This window comes from Passer montanus, unplaced genomic scaffold (genome assembly GCF_014805655.1).
Source record: "Passer montanus isolate IOZ18808 unplaced genomic scaffold, ASM1480565v1 scaffold145, whole genome shotgun sequence".
In the NCBI taxonomy this organism is placed as follows: Eukaryota; Metazoa; Chordata; class Aves; order Passeriformes; family Passeridae; genus Passer; species Passer montanus.
In genome coordinates this window covers 882,221-904,266 of record NW_024361496.1, presented here as the reverse complement: position 1 = coordinate 904,266, position 22,046 = coordinate 882,221, and the positions used below count along the sequence as shown (strand labels likewise).

General features: G+C 56.1%; 1 protein-coding gene across 4 annotated transcripts; it reads left to right on the top strand.

The window, feature by feature from the left end:
* The first annotated feature begins 416 nt into the window (after window positions 1-416).
* Window positions 417-21,865, top strand: PLEKHM1 (pleckstrin homology and RUN domain containing M1). Of its 4 annotated transcripts, none has more exons than XM_039700818.1 (14): window positions 417-468; window positions 1,301-1,729; window positions 2,249-2,403; window positions 5,564-5,645; window positions 7,127-7,374; window positions 8,706-9,335; window positions 10,512-10,863; window positions 13,065-13,296; window positions 13,748-14,653; window positions 16,165-16,310; window positions 16,456-16,649; window positions 17,091-17,154; window positions 17,583-17,740; window positions 21,117-21,865. In XM_039700818.1, the coding sequence occupies exons 4-14, from the start codon at window positions 5,604-5,606 to the stop codon at window positions 21,238-21,240; spliced, it is 3,096 nt and encodes a 1,031-aa protein (XP_039556752.1). In that variant the 5' UTR covers window positions 417-468; window positions 1,301-1,729; window positions 2,249-2,403; window positions 5,564-5,603; the 3' UTR covers window positions 21,241-21,865. The 4 variants fall into 4 exon arrangements, with proteins under 4 accessions (XP_039556752.1, XP_039556749.1, XP_039556751.1 ...); XM_039700815.1 differs by having other exon boundaries at window positions 13,062-13,296; XM_039700816.1 differs by lacking the exon at window positions 417-468 and adding an exon at window positions 481-545 and having other exon boundaries at window positions 13,062-13,296.
* The last annotated feature ends 181 nt before the right edge of the window (window positions 21,866-22,046 follow it).

Here is a 22,046-nt window from a genome sequence, read left to right as displayed (position 1 = left end):
AGCAGTCACCGCAGCTCAGCCTCTGGAGCCACAGCCTTCCCAGGGCCATAACATCCTGGGGACACCCTGCACATGTGACACGGTCCAGGTGTGTCCAAATGTCTGTCCATGTGTGTCCACGTGTGTGTCCAGCTGTGCCCAGGTGTCCAGCTGTGCCCAGGTGTGTATCCAGGTGTGTCCGTGTGTCCAGGTGTGTGTCCGTGTGTCCAGGTGTGTGTCCGTGTGCGTAGCTGTGTCCAGCTGTGTGTCCATGTGTCCAGCCGTGTCCATGTGTGTATCCAGCCGTGTGTCCCGGTGTGTCCGTGTGTCTAGCCGTGTCCACGTTTCCGCGCACGGCTCCGCGCGGTGCCCGCGGGGCGTGGCCTGGAGCTCTAAGTCCCGCCCCTGCGCGTGATGAATGACGTCATGATAGGCGGGGCCTGCGCGCTCCCGCCACTTCCGGGTTTCCCGGCCGGAGCGGAGGACCCGGTGAGCGGGGCGGGGGTACCGGGGGCGGTGGGGCCTGGCCGGAGCTGCGGGGCTGCCGGGGCCATGAGGGCCGTGAGGTGCGGGGCTGCCGGGGGAGGGGGGCCGGAGCTGCGGGGATGCCGGGGCCATGAGGGCCGTGAGGTGCGGGGCTGCCGGGGCCATGAGGGCCGTGAGGTGCGGGGCTGCCGGGGGAGGGGGGCCGGAGCTGCGGGGATGCCGGGGCCATGAGGGGCCGGAGCTGCGGGGATGCCGGGGCCATGAGGGCCGTGAGGTGCGGGGCTGCCGGGGCCATGAGGGCCGTGAGGTGCGGGGCTGGGGGTGCAGAGTGACGGGGTCCATGAGGGGTGCGGGGCGCTGGGCTCAGCCGCGGTGCGGGCCCCGGGCTCTGGCAGGGGGTGCAGGGCTGCGGGCGAGCGCTGCTCCCCACGGCTTCTCGGGCCCTGTTCCCTCCGGCCCGCCCGTGGCAGGCCCCGCACGCCGGGGCTGTGCTGCCCAGCCAGCAGCCTCGGCCGCTCCTTCCTCCTCTCCGTGTCCCCCGAGGGGGCACAGCGGGGCAGAGGTGCCTTTCCACAGGGCTCCACTGGGGCTTGGTGTCTGGTCCTCAATTCACCCCCACGAGCGCTGACACCCCAGATGTCTCAGCCTGTTCCTCCCACCAGCCAGAGATCCCAGCACCTGTGGGATCCTTACAGCTTTCCCTGATTTATCAGGTGTTACACTCTCAATGAATCACATTTTGTCGCATCAAATGAGCAGTTGCAAACAAGGTCTGGGTAATTCTTGTGTCAAACGCAGAGATTAAAAAGCCCTTTCCTCCCTGCCTTCCTCGCAGCGATCGCCGTCCCCTGCTGAGGGACGCAAGCCGCCCGCCCAGCCGGATGGCACCGGGAGCATCCTCGGGGAAACTCCAGCGCTGGCAATCCAAAGCAACGCAGAAACTGGGAATAGAAACCTGGGAACATCTTGCCTCAACACGCTGGGGCTTTCACAACTTGCTTGGCCCATGCTCGGTGGCTCCAGTGGCTGCAGTGCTGCAGAAAACCAACCCCAGCTCTCCCTGCGGCTCCAGCAAATTGTAGCCTTTTGCAGGAGCAGGCATTAGGCTGAAGGAAATTCCCAGTTTGGAGTGTTTGGGAAGCACAGTCTCGCCACCCAGGCTGGGAGCTCAGTGGCTGCTCTTCCTCCCCTGGCTGCTCCTGGGCCCTGCAGGGCAGAAGTTGGACGGGTACATCGGAGGTGACGCTTCTCCAGCCACCACCAGGTTTGTCAGCTGTGACAAATAGGAACGAGGGTGGTGTGATGGTCCCATTCCTCACTCCATGTCTGTGTTCCTGCTGTGGGAATCACAGCACTGCTGCACCAGGCTGGGAACAGGGAAGGAGCCAAAGTCAGACCATGAGAGTCCTGCTGGGGCTCTGTCCTGTCCTAGCCCTTGCCGAGGTGTTCCCAGGGGGTTTGTCCTGCAACCAGCCAATCCCCATGCCATGCCACTGGCTTTCCTGCTCCTGGGCTGTCTCTGGGCCCAGCTTGCACTCAGCTCTGGGTGGAAAGCAGGAGCTGTGTCAGAGGAGAGGGCTGTCCCCACAGCAGCCCTTGGACCCACTGGGCCATCAGAGCCCCCATGTCCCCAGGGCAGAGGGTGACTGGCACAGCCCTCGTGCTTGGAAAATGACTGGCTCTGTGTCCAGGCCTTGAGTCACCCTCACGCTGCCGTCGTGGGCTGTTGTTTTCCATCCCAGAGCACAGGCAGTGACCTGCTGTTTATTTATAACTCACACAGCGTCTCTTCTTGGGAGACCGAGGAGCCAAGCTGTGGGACAGAGGCTCTGCTCTGCTGGTATGAACCTTGATTCCAGCTGTTCCCAAAGAATCTGGCTGGTTTGCAGCAGTTTGGGAAATCAGCAGCTCTGCCCTGCACCGTGACTCTTCTCCTGGGTAGGTCATACTCCGTGCCTGGGGTTGTTCCTCACCTGTTTGCCTTTCCCTGTTTCACCCAGGGAGCCCCCGGGGTGGTGACTGCTGGGAAACCTGGTGGGTTTTCTCTGCTGTAGCAGTGCTTGTCTCTGTGTTTGCACATCCATCTCATCTCTTATCTTCCAAGATCACAAGGAACAGCTGTGGCTTTCCAGGATCTGCCTGGAAGTGTTCCAGAGCCCTCTAGGTCTTTCTAGACCCAGTGCCCTGTTCTGATTCCCCTGTGTTTTACCTAAGATTTTGCTTGGTGAAATCCTCCTCAGAGCTGCTTCCTTGCACTCGTTATTCAGGCAAATGCTGTCCCACAGAAGTGGTGCTGTGTGGATTCGTGGCAATGGAATAAACTGGTTGGACTGGTCGTGGTGGGAGTGGAGAGTCCCGTGGTGAAGGTGGTGGGTTGTCCTCAGCTCTCTCCTCCTGCAGGCCCTCATCATCTCCTGGGAGAGGTGGTGCTGGCAGAGGAGAGTGTTCTGGGGGGAATAACTCTCACTTTGTAAAACTAAGACAAGGTCTTTGTAAAACTTAGATGAAGTCTTTGAAAAACCTCTGCTGTCACCCCTTTCCCTGTGACCAGCTCAGGACTCCAGGGTGGTCCTGGAGCTGGAACACCTGTGCTGCCTCCCTGGGCATTAGAAATGCCACCCTATGCCCCTCCTCAAGTCTCCCACCCTCGGGTCTCACCCTCAGATCTCCCTCAGGTCTCTCGCCCTTGAGTCTTCTCCCACACCTGGGTCTCCTCTCACCTTGGATTGCCCATCCTTGGGTCTCCCACCTTCATTGTCCCAGGGGGAATGTGGCTCTTGTCCTCAGGGTGTAGCAGGAGGTGGTGGGGAAAGGATCAGAGGCTGCCCAGCCCTGAGGAGCTGGAGCCTCCCAGGTGGGAGGCAGAGAGGGGGGTGGCTCCCTGCGGTCCTTGTCAACCATTGCTCCCACTTCAGGGCCCCCTCACTCCCCCAACCCCCCAGAGGCTCCTGAGCCAGTGGTTAACTTTCCTGTGCTGCCCCATTTCTGTGTTGCAACACAAGGAGAGGAAATCTTATGACAAGCCACAGCAAAACCAGTTTCATTTTCTCTGAAATCATCTGTGAAGCCTGGGAACATTGAGGATCTGTCCTGGGTTTGGCCCCAAGGAGTTCTTGTCCTACTGCTCTCAGCAGGGCCAGCTGCTGTGGTACCTGCACAGGATGCTCTGGGTCTGGGATGTTCCAAGTCTGGTATGTCTGGATTTGGGCTGCTCCAGACTTGAGCTACTCTGGGCTTGGGCACTGCAGATTTGGGCCACTCTGGGTTTAAACTGCTCCTGATTTGGACAGTGCTGCCTTCAGGACTGGCTGTGGTCATGGAGGAACTGCTCAGCAAACCATGGCTCTGCCAGGCCTGGCAGGAGAGGGGCAGGTTGATGCTGTCAGCTCTGCTCAGAGAAAGCTCAGGGGATTTTGTGTTGGTTTGGAAATAAAATCTGACACATCAGTGCCATTCCAAGCCTGTTGTCTGCCAGAGGCAGAGCCAACCCTGTGGCCAACAGCTGGGCTCTCCCTCTCCATTTGGATGGCAAGTGATTCCAGCTTAAGGGAATAGTTTGATAGGACAAGGTGGAATGGTTTCACACCGACAGAGGAGAGGATTAGATGGGATATTAGGAAGAAATTCTTCCCTGTGAGGATGGTGAGGCCCTGGCACAAGGTGCCCAGAGCAGCTGTGGCTGCCCCTGGATCCCTGGCAGTGTCCAAGGCCAGGCTGGATGGGCTTGGAGCAGCCTGGGATAGTGGAAGGTGTCCCTGCCATGGCAGGGGTGGGACTTGCTGATACTTAAGGTCCCTTCCAGCCCAAACCATTCTGGGATTCTATAAATAAATTCCTTCTCCAGCCTCTCATATCCATAGGAAGCTGTGAGCAGTAGCAGGTGCTGGAGCAGCCCCTCAGACCCCTCTTCACACCAGGCCCTGCTGTGTGGGCTGAGGGATCCAGCTGTGTGGGTTGAGGGATCCAGACAGCCCCAAGGGAGAGCAGGGCAGGAAGCCAAGAGTCAGAAGTCAAAGGTCCCTTGTTGTCCCTGCAGTGGCAGGTGACCTGGCCAGGCTGCCCAGGCCATTCAGATCAGGTCTTTGCAGGGTTTTCCATATCAGGAAGAGACTTGTTTTTTTTCTCTGTCTCCCACCAGAGCAGCCCTGGCACCCCCCAGCATGTGGAGATGCTGAGGTTCATCTGCCACATGGAGAACCCAAAGCCTTCCAGTACTTAGAGGGGCTTTAAAAAAATGTGGAGAGGAACTTTATATGGGCAGACAGTGATGGGACAAGGGAGAATGGGTTTAAACTAGAAATAGAGATTCAGACTGGGTGTTGGCAAGAAAACCCTCCTGTGAGGGGGGAGAGGCCCTGGCACAGGGTGCCCAGAGCAGCTGTGGCTGCTCCTGGATCGCTGGCAGTGTCCAAGACCAGGTTGGATAGGGCTTGGAGCACCCTGGGACAGTGGAAGGTGTCCCTGCCATGGCAGGGGTGGCACTGGATGGGCTTTAAGGTCCCTTCCCAACCCCAACTATCCTGGCATTCTCTTTTCCATCTCCCCAGACAGCTCTGTGCTGATAGGGTCTGTCCCAGCTGGGTTTGGAGCAGCATCACTCCTCTGGCATGTGACAGAGAGCTGAACTGCTGTCACCTCTCCCCAGGCTCTTCTGGGGAGTGACACCCCTTGTCCAGGCCACCTAATGCCACTCCCCCATGGATTTTGGGTGCCTTTTCCAGACTTAGGCATTCCAGGGGACACAGGGACAAGGGGAGCAGTCCCTGGTGTGCCTGTGGCACTGCTGACCAGACCTGCCTGGGGGCTGCCTGAGGGCTCTCACTGGGGTTCATTACTCCCTCCTGGTCTCTTGGCCATGCTCTGTTTTGCCTGAAACTCTCCTGGCCCCTGGGAAGTGTCCCCAGGCGTTGTCCCTGCAATCACAGTACCTTTCCATGTCAGTCACTCCCAGCTCAGATGCCACAGTGTCCTGGCCATGAGCACCTGCAGAATGCCTCAGGGCAGGATCCATCCCTTGTGGGTGGCACCAGGAGCCCGTTCCCTGGCAGGTGAGTGGGGTGGGACCCTGGTGCTCAGCCATGCCCTCCCTGTCCCACAGGTGACATGTGAAGGCAGCGTGGGGAGCAGCAGCAGCAGAGATGCATTCCAGCCACCCCGAGGACCCCAAGGAAGCCATCCAGGTGAGCCAGAGTCCTCAGTGCTCCCCAGACAGCTCCCAGTGCTGCTCCAGGCACTGCTGGGGACAGGTAGGACTTGTGGGTGCTGCCAGCTGGGATTAGGATGGTTTATAGTGGGATTGGAAAGGGGTCCTTGATGGTTTGTCTGGGTTGGGGGATTTAAGGAAATAAGGGCTTAAATCACACTTTTTCCTTTGCAAGACCTCATGTGGGGCAGGGAAGGTGCTCAGCTCTGATACCTGGATGAAGGAGTGTTGTCCCTCCCCCAGTTTGGGGTCTCTTCACCCAACTTTATCAGTCTAAACACATTCAACAAGCCAAGTCCCACATCAACAGTTAAACCCAAGTGTTTTATTCCTCCCATGGATGAATCTGTGTGTGGCTGATAAAATCAGCTGCACTCTTTATTCTTCTCAGCCCTCAGTGCTCCTTCCATGAAGCAACAGACCTGGGGGGCAGTGAAAAAGCTGGAAAACAACACCCCAAATAAGGGACACACTCTCCTTGCTGTTGTCCCTGCACTACAGCTGCTGGGAATCTTATTTAGATGCTGAAAATAATATCCCAGGCTGGAAATTTAATATGGGTTTGTGCAGCCAACTCAGGCTGGAATCAAAATGTGCAGAGCCCTGGTCAGGGAACATTCAGCATTTTCTGGGAATGCTGCATGGTGCTGAAACATGGATTGTTTGGTTGGAATTTGAGGAGGAATTTGTGGTGTTTTCCAAGTGCCTGCTGGGAAACACAAGCTTGATTTAAAATAAGATTGGTGAATTTAACAATTTCATGCCAGTGGAGAAGATTTTTCCTAAAGCAGCTGAGCCTGGATATCTCAACCAAACTTGCTGCTTTTGACTGGTGGAAGAGGAAGTAAAGCTGCTGGAAGGCAAAATTCCCACATCCCAGAACCCACTGAGTCTCTCTGAGGGCAGCAGCTGAACCCCGATGTCCTTCCCAACCCCGCTGTTTTGGGGCCCGTCCCTGAGTGTTTACCCAGCACAGCCAGTGAGGTCGATGGCTTTGATTTCTGCTGGCGGGCCCCGTGTCACATGTCACATGCTGCTTGGGCTGACCTGCACGAGCTCAGGGGATCCATTCCCTCCTCTGAGTTTCTCCTTTCTCACCCACACTTAATCCTTATGTTCCCCCCGAGAGAGCGCCTGGAAAGAACCAGTTCCTTTTTCCCCATCTTCTTAAACCATTTCTTGTCTGCAGAGGAAGCACCACACACTCTAAAAGCAACCTTAGTTCTGAAACACCAGCTGAAATTGCATAAATTATTATTTTTATGACAAAATAAGCCAGATGACAGGAGTGTGAGTCCCCAGCTTGACTGGTTCAGCCACTCTGAAAAGTGAGGATGAGGCAGGAGTCGCATGGTGCTTCACTGTGGATAAGCCTTACTGTTTTTTGAGCTCTTATGCATTAAATCCTTCCTAATATTTTCACTTTTATAATCCAAACCTGCCCCTCCTGTCTTGCAGCTGATCAAGAAGCAGCTGGTGAATGCCATCAAGGCTCTGCAGAAGCAGTACGTGAGCTCGGACACCGTGGTCACCAGCGATGACGGCAACGCCAACACGCTCTGCAGTGCCCTGGAAGCTGTGTTTGTGCACGGCCTGAAGGCAAAGCACATCAAGGCAGAGACTGGGGGGAAAGGGAAGAAATCAGGGGGTCGGGGCCCCCTTCCCCAGCCAGTCTTTTGGGGCCTGCTGAAGAGCATCACACACCGGTGAGTGGCACTTGCTGCTGGCAGGGGTTCACATGCTCAGATATCCCTTTTTTGGTGCTGTCATATTCAGGGAATGAGCATGGCTCGATGGACAAATACGTCTCTCCCCATCTGTGTGCTCAGTCCCCTCAGCTGCAGGGAAGTATGCTCTCACAGGGCTTTGGGGACCCTGCCCAGGACCCTGGGAGATGGAAGTAGCAGTAAAGCCCCTGCAGTGCCAAGAGGGGTGAGCCCCCACATCCCTGCTCAGCGTGTGCTGGGAGTGAGCTGATGTCCCCAAAAAGTTGAGGATTGAAACTGCAGACACACCCTTTCTTATTTATTTCTGGGTGCCAGGCTGGAGTTCCAGGCTCAGTGGAACCCCAGTGACCACTCTGGTCTCCAGCAGTGGCTGCCTATGCACAGCACAGGGATCTGGGCTCTCTCCTGGCTTGCATCTGCTGGGACTGGTTGGCCCTGTTTCCTCATGTCCCAGCCAGCCTTTAAGGAGGTCTCTCCTGAGTGATCACTGTTTACTGGGTTTTTCTAAGCCACTCCCTAAGTCAAGTTCACACACAGTAAATAACAGCCCACACACAAATTGTTCTGAAAGCCTCATCCAGCTTCATCACCAACTGCTGAATTATGAAAGAGCGGATGAAAATAACTCTTTCACATGCTAGGAGGGATATTTTTGTGCCTTTGAAGGTTTTTTTTCTTCTGTCTTGAGAGACATGAGGAAAGAAGTCTTACAAAACCTTTGCTCTGGTTTTTGAGGTGTGTGAGTGAGCTGGGAGCAGGGAGGATCAGGGAGCATGGTGTCGCTGTTGGAATTTAGGGAAGAGCGGCTGAATTCAGGAGTTTGGGATTGCTTGAGCTCAACCCCAGTCAGGTTGGTTTTTTGGGGCTGCCACAACACTTTTCACTGTGTTTTGACTGCTTTTAAATTTGAAGTGAGAGTTTAGACACATGGTTGTCACCAAGGAGGATCCAGCCAGCATAAACCCCACAAATACACAAGGACAGCAGGAATTCTCTGCATCATTCAGTGCAAGCGATGGGTGGGAGATGCCTCCAGTCAGAGAGGATGCAGCCAGAGGCACTGCAGGACTGTCTGGGGTCCTTACCATCATATTTAGTTTGGGCCATTCAGGAGCCATCTCCCTCCACAGAAAACCACACTTTCCATGAAGGAGAGAGATTTTCCACAGCTTGTTTTATCCCAACTCCTGGACTCCCTGTAGCAGAGCAGGTTGGGCAGTGCCTGATGAAGGCTCTGGCCCTCCCACACCCCACAATGGACCAAAACAGAGCCACTCACTCCTGTTCTGTTCTTTTTCCCCTTTTCCCAGGAATATTGTCTCGGAGCTGGAACAGCTGATGTTTATCAACACGGACGTGGGGCGCTGCCGGGCCTGGCTGCGGCTGGCGCTCAACGACGGCCTCATGGAGTGTTACCTGAAGCTGCTGCTGCGCGACCGGGCCCGGCTGCAGGAGTACTACCAAGCCCCAGCTCTGCTCCTGGATGCTGAGGAGTGCGAGTTTCTCCTCTGCTACTTGCAGGGTTTATCCTCCTTAACCTTTGAGCTCTCCTACAAGTCAGCAGTTCTGAACGAGTGGACTATCACCCCGCTGTCCCTGTCGGGTCTGTGTCCCGTGTCCGAGCTGCTGGAGCCCCTCACATCCTCTGAACCCCGCAGGAAAGCATCGCTGGGCTCCATCTCACAGTCCTCAGGATCAGATGAGATCGAGATCCAAGCCCCTGTCCTGCCCATCAGCAAAGCCAGCAGCAAGATCAAGCTCACGTCGTCGTCGCTGAGCCTGAACACCACGAGCTCGTCGCAGCTCTCGTCCAGCCTGGGCTCCGACAGCCTCCCCGCGGCGCCGTGCGCCCGCAGCCCCGAGCACGGCGAGGAGCCGCTGTCCTGCGACTCCGACCTGGGCACAGCCACCGCCGACGACCTCGACAGGTCCCTGCAGGAGTGAGTCTCTCCCCACATCTCCTTTCCAAAGGGATTTTTGACCCTCTCCGGGCTCTCGTTGTTTTCTCTCTCCAGGCAGGAAGTCTTTCTCCCTGTTAGCCTTTAACAAGATCTTTTTCCCTTCTGGAAGGAGCTTTTGTTCTTTGCACAAACTGCTCAGCATGGCTTGTTAAGACCCTGCTGCTACTGCAGATGAGCTCATAGCCACTGAAGTGTGTGTGTCCTCTTTACCAGGGCAGAAACGTCAGGAAAATGCTGCTCCCTAGTTTCAGGAATGTCACATCTTCCTGGTGTACACTGAGGGATGCTCCAGGGCTTTCCACAGGGTGAAAGAAATGAGTTTGGTCACAGGGAAGGGTTGTAATTTGCAGCTTCGGCAAATCATTGAGAGAGGGAGGTTGTTGGTTTGTCATCCTTGTGATTTATCCCTGCCAAGCATCCAGCACAAAGATTTCCAGGGTTATATAAGCTCTGAGTAATCTGTAAATATTTTGCCTGTCACCTTTAGAGTGTGCAGGAGCTGAGCCTCAGGGTGATGCCTCTTCCCAGTCTTCAGGAAGAGTTGGAGCTGCAGACTGTGCTTCCCCATCTATAAGAGCATCATTCCCCACTTCCAGGATTTTGCATCTTCCAATGATCCTGGAAGAGCCTGCCTTGATTGGATTAAACTCGTGATGGAGATGCTCCTTTGAGTTTTAATCTTGGGCTGGTTTAATTCTGGGGCTGGCAGCAGAGTGTGACCACGGGAACAGCCAATCCTCTGGCCAGGCTCCACTGTTAATTGCTCATTAATGAAAACAGTTGGAATTTGGCATGTGGTCCAAGGCTGGATTCATGTCCAGGAGCTGTACATGGGGCTGGGGCTGTGGGGAGCACCCAATGCTGTCCCTCAATCCACCAAATGAAACCCCATTCATGGATGTAATTGGAAAATGCTCCCTTCACAGGCAAGGTCCTGCTCCATGCCATGGGGCTGGCGCTGCTTGGTAGGGCACAAATCTCACATTTTTCTGTTGGCATCACTGGGATTCTCCAGCCACACTGTGCTGCCATCCCACAGAGGCCAGCAGTAACACCAAACCCTTTTTACGTGGTTACAAGTTGCTGTAACAGGCTGGGGGTTTATAGGTTTTGGTTATTGAGCTGCCTTCAAACCGATCACTTTTCCATTTCAAGGGTGTTGTCCGAGTTCAGCAAGGCCAGGCCCAGCCCCGAGGCCCCGGAGGGACGGCTGCTCCCCAACGTGCTGGGCTGCTCCCCCCGGCCACCCCCGGGCCCCCCGGCATCGCCCGCCCGCCCGGCACCGTCCCACGGAGTGCAGCAGGAGCCTCCCCCCAGCAGGGACATCTCTGCTGGGACAGCAGCCCCTGCGCCCCCCGGGCACGGGGACGGAGATGCCGGCAGCAGCTCCGGAGCTCCGGCCCCTCGGGAGGATCCAGGCAGAGCCAACAGCAGCAGCAGCGAGGGGAGCCAGGCTGTGCGCAGCCCCACGGCCCAGCACCTGCTCTCTCCCCTGCCGGGCTGTCCGGTACGTGCCACAGCTCCCCCCTTCCCATCTCCTTGGGTTTGTGTCCTGTGGGAAAGGGAAATAGAACTGGGGACAGCTCCAAAGGAGCTCTAGGATCAGGGAATCCCAGAATGGTTTGGGTTGGAAGGGACTTAAAGTTCATCCAGTTCCACCCCCTGCCTGCACCTTCTGCTAGACCAGGTTGCTCCAAGCCCCATCCAGCCTGGCCTTGGACACTTCCATGGATGGATTTCTCCAAATCCATTTCCGATATTCCATGATGCTCCCACTTGGTTATCAGTGATGATTCCCACCCTATGGAGAATCATCCTGCCTCAGTTCCTCCTGCCTCAGGAGAAACTGGATCAAAGTCTGTGTTCCCTGGTGAAAGAGACACCAAAGCTTTTGAAGCCCTGCCTGGCCTGTCAGTCATCCCTCTCCAGAAGCAGCTGCTGCAGGAAGTTTTGAGTTTGTTAGGGATATCTGGAGAGGGATGAGCTCTTGCACAAATCTGGCTGTGTGCTGTGTGCAAGCGATAAAACAGCCCCAGAGTCAAGATTCTCATGGGGACTTTTCTTCATTTATGGTCCACATAAGAGGAGGGGAAAAGGGTTTGACTGGACAGGAAGCAAACTGGTTTCCCAGTGGGAAAATCCTCCTGCAGCACATCTGTTCCCAGAGTGGGATGGCATTCCCGGGTGTTGGTCTTGAGCAGGGCGGATTTCCCCTGCTGCCACCGGGAGCTGATCTACATCCACTGGCCTCTGCTTGTAGGAAACTCTTTGAACAGCCCTGTCCTCTGTCTCATTCCTTACTGACTGTTCTGTCCCGGTTCCCATTGTTTCCATGCTGGTTCCCATCCTTTCCATGCTGGTGAGGGTAGGATGTACCTCACACCCCCCAGACATTTCTCCTTTTGCTCTCTGCTCCTCTCAGTTCCCTCCCGCTTATCCCGTTTCCGCTGCTTCCTCGTGGCACAGAGCCAGTTTGACCTAATCTATGTATAACATACTGTGTCAACAGGAAATTCCCTCTGCTCTCCATGACTCATGGAGCAACCTGCATTCCTGCCCCAGGAGTAATCCAGGAGCTGCCACCCATGATCCTCCCCTGATCCTCCCCACAGGGTGGTGACAGCTCTTCTGTGTCACTTCAGTTGTTATTCAAAATAAAAGGCTCTTGGGAGACTGCAAAGGGGAGTTAAAAGGACATTCCTGTTGGGATGCAGCCCAGGAAGGGTCTAGGAATGCTGCTGCCTTGTGCCAAAGCACTGAGCTGGGTTGTTTTTTCCTCCCGGTGTTTGCTCAGGGACCTTGTCCCAGAGCCTTGCTCCTTTCAGGAGGAATTTCTTCACTGAAAGGGTGGTCAGGCTTTGGAAGGGGCTGCCCAGGGAAGTGGTGGAGTCTCCATCCCTGGAGGTGTCCTAGGAGTGCCTGGACATGGCACCCAGTACCCTGATCTGGCTGCCACGGTGGTGATTGGCACAGGTGGGACTTGAAGGGCTTTTCTCCCTTAATGATTCTGGGATTCTTGTAGCCAGAAAAGCTCCTGGAGAAGCTACAGCCACATTTTTTTCAGCTCATGGATCTCATCCCCTCCTGGCACATGCAGACAGAGGCTTCTTCTGCTTTCCCTGCCTTTCCATTTTTCCCCTGCACAGCCCAGGCCGCTGTAGCATCCTCTTGTGAGCAGTAGGTCTCTATTTCACCCTGGACATCTCTGTGCCTCTCTCCATCTCCGTTGTTCCTGGTGCTGCTGCTCCAGCTTGTGCCCTTCCATGGCAGGGCTGGAATTTCACCCCCATCAAATAAAACCCCATGGACCTGTTGTCACTGCAGGAAATGTGCTCTCCTTCCACATTGATTTTAGGGGGAGAGAACAGATGGATTTTAGACTTCATTATCCCACCAGAATACAATCCCAGTATTTTCCACCTGTTGACACAGTACCATGGATTTTCTGACTGGAGGGAGCAGGGGAGCCATGCACCTGGGAATGTCTAGCAGAAAATCAGACAGTCATGGAATGGTTTGACCTTAAAACTCATCTCGTTCCCAACCTCCTGCCATGAGCAGGGACACCTTTCATTAAATCCACACATCAGTGCCTGGGATTTGGGCTGTGCAGGAGCAGCCCCTGAGGAGAGGTTGCTGTGGATGTGTGTTTGAGGGGCAAAGGGTGTTTGATGAACTTAATAATTAAATTTCCTTTTTTAACAGAAGAGCTGGATCTCAGAAGATGATTTCTACAGACCTTCCCTGGGAGAGAGCAGCAGGAGCACAGCTGACACCAACGGCTTTGGGCCAGAGGGGGACAGCGAGGGGCCAGCCCCAGGGCTCATCAGTGCTCTGGACTTGGAGAGGCTCTCAGTGCCATCCTCAGACACTGGGAAGCCCAAAATATCCCCGGAGCGGGAGCAGAAGGGCTTCAGCGTGGTGCACCGCAGGCAGATGGGTACGTGCCCCCTCCTGCTGCCCTCGTGCTCAGGGGCTGCTCCGGGAGGGGATGGGCTGGGCTGCCTGGGGAGAGCTGCTGGCTGGTGGGAGCTGATGGCAGCACTGGGAGCTACTGAAGGCAGTGGAGCAGCTTCCCAAGGCATTGCTGAGCCCAGGGAAGCTCTGGTGGGGAAGCATTTTAGTGGGAGAGTCTGTCCACGCTGTGGGACACCTTTCCTTTATCCCACTTGTTCCCAGCCTCAAAACCCAAATGCAGGGGACAGAAACCCAAATGCAGGTGGGCAGTGATGGAGACCAAGGTCCTGTCAGCTCCTGCCCCAGCCCACTGTGTACCAGCACTGGCTCTCAACCCTGCCACACCTCTGGGTGCTTGTTTTGAGCCGCTCTTGGCTTTTCTCTCCCCACTAGCTTCCCCTCTGTCACTCAAACTGAACCATCTCTTGCCCCAGGTCTTTCCAACCCTTTCCGCGGGCTGCTGAAGCTGGGCAGCCTGGAACGGCGAGGAGCCATGGGGATTTGGAAGGAGTTTTCCTGCGAGCTGTCCCCACTGGAGCTGCGGCTCTTCCTGGACCACGAGGAGCGCATCTGCGTGGAGACCTTCTCCCTGCTGCGCTGCGAGTCCCTGGCGCTGACCCACTCGGACGGCCGCTTCGAGCTGGTTTTCCTGGGCAAAAAGCTCTTCCTCCGAGCCCCTTCCCAGGACGAGGCCGAGGACTGGCTGGACAGGATCCGCGAGGCACTGCGCAAGTGCCGGCCGCAGCTGGAGGAGGAGGACTGGGAGACTCTGGAGTATTCTGAGGATGGAGGCGAAGCCCAGCCGGTCCAGGGCGATTCCAGTGCTCTCCAGTACAGTGATGTGCCTGGGAACAGCTTGGACTGGAGTCCAGCTCCAGAAGCAGAGCTGGATGCAATCAAAGAGGCTGTTCTGTACATGGACGTGGACAAAACCTGGGTCCCGTTTATTTTTTCCCTGTCTCTAGAAACTCTGAAGTGCTTTAAAATCAGAAACAATGACAAAATTTTAAGCAACAGTTATGGTATAGAGACCATCCAGGACATCCTTCCAGACACCAGCCTGGGGGGACCCTCCTTCTTCAAGGTGATCACCTCCAAGGCTGTGCTGAAGCTGCAGGCTGAGAACGCGGAGGAGGCGGCCTCGTGGCGGGAGCTGGTCCGAGAGGTGCTCATGTCCTACCTGGAGGGTGCTGAGGAGGCTCTGACCCTGGGGGGCAGCTTGGATGGGCACTCCCAGGTGGTCCTGAAGAACATCGTGAAGGAAAACGGCTTCTTGTTGCAGTACCTGGTGGCCATCCCCATGGAGAAGGGCCTGGACTCGCAGAGCTTCATCTGTGCAGGTACAAACCATGGACTGGTTTGGGTTGGAAGGACCCTAAATCCCACCCAGTGCCACCCCCTGCCATGGACAGGGACATCTTCCACTATCACAGGGTGCTCCAAGCTCTGTCCAAGCTGGTCTTGGGCACTTCCAGGGATCCAGGGGCAGCTGCAGCTTCTCTGTTTTCCCAGGAACCCAGCAGCATAAGATCTCCTTGGTGGGGCTTCATGTCCCCAGTCAGGGGCACCTTTGGTGGGCACAGGGTGAGCCCCCCATGCTGAGCCCCCAGCCCAGTCCAAGTGGGATGTTACTAGGCTCCCATTTAAGATGCTTTTGGTACAAACAGTGGGAAACTGGGGTTGAAGCAACCTTAGGTAGATCAGGAAGCTCAGGACTCTTCCTGGGCATTTTGAGGCCCCAGCCTGTGAGGAAAGTGCAATCTGGAGCAGTTTTTCCAGTAAGGCAGCACGGGAGCGGGGATTGCCATGGGTGTGACAGGCTGATTTTGCAAAACAATAATTTACCCTTCGCCTGACGCCTCTCAGCACACAGGGAGATTCTGGTGGCACCTTCACTGACCTCTACAGGAGCTGTAATTTGCTCTTCACCTTGCTAAGTTAATTAAATTTCAGATTTCTCTCCTGCTTCAATTATATTTCTTGTACCCTCCAGCAGACTGAGTTTTTCTTTTCTCTCTCTTTTTTTAATATAATTTTTTTTTCTGGTCTTTTGGTCTCTGCCTTCCCTTCCAGGCTCTATCCTGCATTTTCCACCTCCCCACAGCTGGAAGCCAAAAAGACAAATTCCCAGTTTTTCTATGTAGGTTTTCTTTAGGGATCTGTTTGCCCTGCTTTCACCCCCTCCCAGCCTGACACCCAATGTGTTCCCTTCCACCTCAGAGTAATCAGCAATAAAGGCTGGTTTTTCTTATTAATTCAGAAAGCAACACGTGATCTCCATTAGTATTTTGGGGGGATGAGCTCCAGCTATTCCAGAGTGCAATGGATGGAGGTAGGGAAGCCAAGATGGATTCCCTGCTGCTATAGTAAAGGTGGTTTTGGGTTGATCCATCTTGATCTCTTCATTTGCAGATGAGGTTTTGGTACCCTGTGATATCAGCAGAAAAGAAAAGGACTGAGTGAAGGCAAAATAGTGCAAAGCTACTGGTGGAGGCGATGGGACAGCAAGTGGGAATTAGGTTCTTCCCTAAACCGCTGGGATGTTGCCAGAATTCACTTTTCCTTAAAAAAAAAAAAAATTGAACCACTTGATGGATAAAAGTGGGTTCACAGATAGTTCAGCCTCCTTTTCATGGAGAAAAAGTGAAGCAGCAACTGTTGAACCATCATAGGCTTAAATCCATGAGGAGGGGGCTGGAGGCCTCGCACTGAATATCCTGCAGGTGCTTTAGGTGGTCTCTACCCTTTCCCAAAACTTCATTGCTCAATTCCACACTGCCAGAAGCTCCCATCTGGCAGTGGTGGGCAGAGGCTGTGGGCAGCAGTCCCCTCTCACCCCCTGCTCCCGCAGGCTGCTCCCGGCAGATCGGCTTCTCCTTCGCCAGGCCCAAGCTCTGCGCCTTCTCGGGGCTCTACTACTGTGACAGCTGCCACCAGGACGAGGAGAGCGTGATCCCCTCCCGCCTCATCCACAACTGGGATCTGGCCAAACGGGGGGTGAGTCCCATGCTGCCTCCAGCATTGCTTCCTGCAGGTCCATCTGGGCATTCCCTGCGCTGGGAGTGCCCAACCCAAACCGCCCTGCGAGCTCTGGGGCTGCTCCATGGCCTGTGTCCACCTGTGCCCCCTCTCTGTGCCCCAGGTGTGCAAGCAGGCCCTGAAGTTCCTCACGCAGATCCGAAACCAGCCGCTGATCGACCTGAGGCTGGTCAACGAGAGCCTCTACGAGCACGTGGAGAGGATGGGGCGCATCCTGCGCAGCCGGGAGCAGCTGAAGCTCCTGGGGGATTATCTCATCATGTGCCGCAGCGGCGCCCTGAAGGAGCTCAGCAAGCGGTGAGGTCCCTCCCGGGGTGACATTCCCCTCTCCTGGCACCCTGGTGGTCTCCTGGTCCCCCTCCTCACTCACCATGGGAGCAGGGAGTGGTGCTGCCAAGGCTCAGGCTGGTTTTTCCCTCCATATCATCTGCTCTGAGGAGTTATCCATCTGTTGGCTGGATCAGCACAATAAGCTGTGACTCAGGAAATACCTTCCTGGCTGAGGAGCTTCTGGCTGGACAGGAAACACCTGGCAAAATAGATGAGATATTTATTTTCTTTTTTCCCCCCCTTTGAAATGTTCTCACGTGATTTCCAGTGGCAGGATTTGGGATGTGAAAATGGGCTCTGCAGTGATTCACTTTAAAAGGCTGCTTCATCCAGGTTGCTCCTTGCTCCAAAGCTCTTGGAGGTGTGGTGGAGACCATCTACCCCCTTCCCCTCTGTGCTTTTTTGCAGGCTTGATCACAGGCATTACCTCCTGGAGTGTCCCCACAAATACAGCGTGGCTGATCTGAGGCAGGTGAGAGCTGTGTATGGTCATGGAATCACAGAATGGTTTGGGTTGGAAGGGACCTTAAAGACCACCCAGACCTACCCCTTCCCATCCAGTTCCACCTCCCACTAGATCAGACTGCTCCTAGCTCCCTGGCCCAGTTGTTGGGGTTTTCCAGATGAAAACACCTCGGTGTGTGTGGGGATGCCACGTGCTGCTCCTTCAGCAGGAGGTTCCCAGCAGCTGGGTTTTCAGTGATTCCCAAGCCGGGAGCCCCATCCTGGCAGGTTGTGGGTGCTGCTCTCAGCAGTCCAGGGTCCCACTGCACCCCACGCTTGTGGGATGGGGTTGTTTTGGAGGACAGCCCTGCCTTCAGTGGAGCCCAAAGGATGGGTGTGAAACAGGCAGCCCCGCCGGGGCTGGGCTGCAGGCACGCTGACCCCTGTGTCCCCCAGATCGCCGAGGGCACCTTCGAGGCCTTCCTGCAGTCGCTGCTGCAGTTTGCGTCGCAGCACGTGTACAGCTGCGACCTGTGCACCCAGCGCGGCTTCATCTGCCAGATCTGCAACAGCAGCGACATCATCTTCCCCTTCGAGTTCGACACTACCACCAGGTGAGAGAGCCCCTCTGCCCGTCCCGCTGTGCCCAGGCACCCAGGGGCACAGCCTGCCTTGAGCCAGGAGCCCCAGCCAGCCCCTGAGTTCTGGTCACAGACCCCACTTGCAAGGCACGTAGGGAACTGGACATGGCTCTGAGGTGGTTGTGCATCCTTGTCTGCAACCTTGTGGTTCCCATGTGCTCAGCCATGGGAGCCATATTGTGGTGCCCATGTCCTCATGGCAGCCACATGTGCCTTGTGGGAGTCACATCCTCGTGGTGCCAACGTCCTCATGGAAGCCCTGTCTTCATGTCCCACATTCTTGTGGGAGCCATGTCCTTGTGGTGCCCATGTCCTCATGAAAGCCCTGTGTTCATGCCCCACATTCTTGTGGGAGCCATGTCCTCGTGGTGCCTGTGTCCTTGTGGGAGCCATGTTCTTGTGGTTCCCCATCCTTGTGGGACTCATCCTCACATGCCCACATCTTCATGCCCATGTCCTCATGGAACCCATCAGCTCCAGGATGCTCCAAACCAAATCTGGGCTGTTTGGGGCAGGAGCAGACCGTCCTCACAGAGCCAAGATGTCACTAAGAGAGGTGGCTGTGCAGACTGAAGATGCAGAACCACCAGCACTTGCTGTCAGCCTGCAAAGGCCTTGCTGGGTGCTAGGGCAGCCAAGGGGCTGGAGATAAGAGGAGGAGGAAGGTTCTGCATGTCTCTGTCTTGCTCACCTGGCCAGTGCCTCTCACACTTAGGGTCAGTCTGACCCCTTGCAGGGGCTGCAGGAGGGAAGGGGAAGCAGCAGTGGGACTGTCCTACATCCCTCTACAGCCATGGAAGGAAGGACAGACACATGGACACAAATTTCATAGAGTGCCAAAATGGTTTGCTTTGGAGGGACCTTAAAGCCCATCCAGGGACACCTTCCAAGTCCTGTCCAAGCTGGCCTTGGACACTTCCATGGGTGGGGCAGCCACAGCTGCTGTGGGAGCAGAGGTGGATGGGGGGCAGCACTGTGGGATGTGCTGGGAGAGGCTGAGGGTGTTCCCAGCAGGAGAGGGGTGATACTGGCTCTCACTGGGGTTTTCCCCTGCCCACAGAGCTTCCATTCCTCACAGGCAGAGGGACCTGTCCTGCAGTGGGGTCAGCTGTGGGTCAGGGTGCAGCAGCTGGACAGAAGTTGGAATCAGGATGGGGATGGTGCTAGAGGGGAGCTCTCGTCCCCACCACCATCAGGATTTGCTGAAGAAGTCAAACCCTTCCAGCCCAGGAGCCTGCTCCACTGTAGCTGGAGAGATCCACATCTCCATGGTTATGCCATAGAATTGTAGAATCATTCTGGTTGGAAAAGCTCTGTAAGATCATTGAGTCCAGTTCCCCCAGCACTGCCAAGGCCACCCCTGGCCCATGTCCTCAGGTGCCACATCCACAGGGCTTTTAAATCCCTTCAGGGATGGTGACTCCACCACTTGCCTGGGCAGCCTCTGCCAGAGTTGGACAACTGTGTCAGTGAAGAAATTTTCCATAATATCCAACCTAAGCCTCCCCTGAGGCAACTTGAGGCCATTTCCTCTTGTGCTGTCTTAGCCTATTTGGCATTGAGCACAATCCTGGCAGAGAGATTTCACAGGTTCATGGGCTGCATGGTCTCACTTTGCCTGGCAGTCCCTAAAAGTGAGCAGCAACACCCAGAACCTGCAGAAAACACCACGGATACCGGGATCCGTGGGTGCTCCATGTGTTCCAGGGCTGCGAGTGTTTCCGTGGAGGAGGAGCAGCGCTGCTCGCTCCCCTCCCTGCCACAGGGACAGCACTGAGCTCATTATCGAGGACAACAACATCCCCAGGGGACCGATTTTCCCTGGAAAAAGAGCAGCCGGGCTCTGGAAAGTGCTGGCACGCAGGGCTGAGCTGGCTGGCGGCCGGCCGGAGTTCCCGTGTCCCGTGGAGCCGAGCTCTGAAGTTTGTTGACGTCTTTCTTTCTCGCCCTGACGGAGGAGGTTGTGCAGCAGGAAAGCGGCTCAGCGACATCCTCGCGGAGCTGAACGCGGCTTCCTGCCCCTCTGCCCGCCCCGGGCTGCCGGGTCACACCGGCACTGGCTGCAGGATGTGTCTGCAATGCCTCAAACAATGACCCCGCCAGCGCAGGACCCTCTGCTGCTCCGGCAGCTCGGGGGGGAGCCAGAGGCAGGAGATGCTGCTTCTCGCTCGTAACCACTCCGGGTAAAACCCGGCTTCCCAAATCCCCCCACGCTAGGGGAGCAGCCGTCACTGCTGCTGATCCAGAGGCCACATGGAAGTGTGTTCCACCGGGGGAAGGGGTTTTTTCCACCCAAATCCTGCCTGTCCATGCACGAGTCTTTCCCTGTCCCGAATCCCTCAGGGTTTGCAGCTCCTCTCTAGAGCAGGATTTCGCCCCAGCTGAGATGCTGTGGTCCCTTTCCTGGCACTGCTATGTGTTTCTCTGCCTCTTTCCCATGCATCTTTTGGGGAATTAAGGTGTTTCATGCTGTTCACACATGGATTGTACACCAGGTATTTGCACAGTGAAGGTAAATCTGGCTGCCCCGCTGGCATGTGGCTGAGCCACATTTTACTGCCACTCAGGAGTTGGGGATCACAACCCAAAAACTGACCTCAGCCCTTATAGCAGGGACGTTTCTGCTGGTGACTGAGCAGTGAAACCCCTGCCTGAGCTGGGGTCCTTCGCAGGGTGTCACATTCCTGCTGCTGCTGAGCCAGATCAGGGAGCTCTGGCACCTCCACGGAGCCACCTGCTCAAGGGCAGCTCCCTCCTGGCTGCCTGTCCCTTCCCTGCAGCTCTGCTGTCCCCACAGTGTCCCTGCCACATGCAGCTCATGTTGTCAGGGTGGGCTCTGCCACCCCAGCCGTGGCAAGCAGAGGGTCCCCAAAGCGATGCTGTCACAGGGGTTGTTGATGAGGGATCAGTGTCAGGGGTTGGTGTCATGAGATTGGTGTCAGGGGATCAGTGAAACAAGGGTGGATGTCTGGGGTTTGGTGTCACAGGGTTCGTTGTGCAGGGTGTGTTGTCACACCCTCGAACTGCGCTCGGTGCTGGGAGAGCAGGGCACAAACCTCAGCACAAACCTCACTCCTGTCTCTCTCACACATTGGCAGCGCCCACCACGCTCCTTCCGGCCCGGCTCGGAGCTGCTGGGGTGGATGAGGAGCTGCTGGGGTGGATGTTCCACTCAAGCAGCTGCTGCTCCTGCACTCAAGGCTCCCCCTGAGCCGGGGCTGGGGCTCTGCTCTGTGAGTGCTCAAAACGCACCAGGACAGGGAAGTGTCCCCTGGTTCAGTAGGGGAAGTTTGGTCTTTGTTCTGGCGTGCTCAACACAGTGGGTTTCGTTTTTTCCTTCTTTTCCCAGGTGCAGTGAATGCAAAACCGTCTTCCACCGGGACTGCCACGCCCGGGCCCCGGCGTGCCCGCGCTGCGAGCGGCGGCAGCGCTACCAGCGGCAGCTGGAGGCCAGCACGGAGCCCAGCCTGTAGCCTGGCACTTACCTCGACACTGCCCTGGGAACGGGGATGGTGGGAGGGACAGAGCAGAGCCCCTGCCTGAAAGCCTGTCCTGCACCTGGCCCTGCCCCAGGGACAGGGACAATGTGGGGTGGGTGCTCCTGCCCTGCGGAGGGACCCTCTGCCCACCCAGGGCTGAAGAAAGGGGCTGGACAAATCCATCCCCCTTCACACTCACCGGGTGCTGTTCCCTGTCACCCTCCTGGTGCCAATGTCCCCTTCCAGTGGAACCCAGCGGCTCTTCAGGGTGTCATCCCACAATTCCAGTCAAGGGTGGGGAGAACTGACATTGATCAAAGCTCTAGTTTTTTAGGATACTGAAAACTGGTATTTTTTTACATGGGGGTTTTGCACAACTGGGCTGCTCTGGGTGGTGGACCCACGCAGGGAGGGGACAAAGTGACACTTGTGCCTTTAGGGACCTGCATGCCCCAGGGGGACCGTGGGTGCCCCAAGCATCTCCTGCTCAGACAGCCCAGCCAGGGCCGGGGAGAGCCGGGCCACTCCTCCCGGCCTGCTGCTGCTCATCCTCGGGAGAAATTTTATTTTCCTTTAACCCCTCCCCACGCAAAGATAATTAAAAGTCTATTTAACAACAGGTGGAGTGATTTCTGAGTTTGCTTCTCCACAGTGGGACCTCATCACAATTTGAACCTGACACGGTGTCTGTGGGAAGAGGATTGGGAATGGGGATGCTGCCTGTCCCTTGTCCTCTATCCTCCTGCCCATCCGCCATCCTTCTTGCCCTTCCTCCATCCTCCAGGGTTTCACTTGGGCAA

Bases quoted from the DNA above. Each gene is read 5' to 3' on its own strand.
- PLEKHM1 (XM_039700817.1), top strand. From the start codon at position 5,604: ATGCATTCCAGCCACCCCGAGGACCCCAAGGAAGCCATCCAG. The intron at 14,654-16,164 runs GTACAAACCATG...CTGCTCCCGCAG, and splicing joins GCAGAGCTTCATCTGTGCAG to GCTGCTCCCGGCAGATCGGC. The intron at 17,741-21,116 runs GTGAGAGAGCCC...TTCTTTTCCCAG, and splicing joins GAGTTCGACACTACCACCAG to GTGCAGTGAATGCAAAACCG.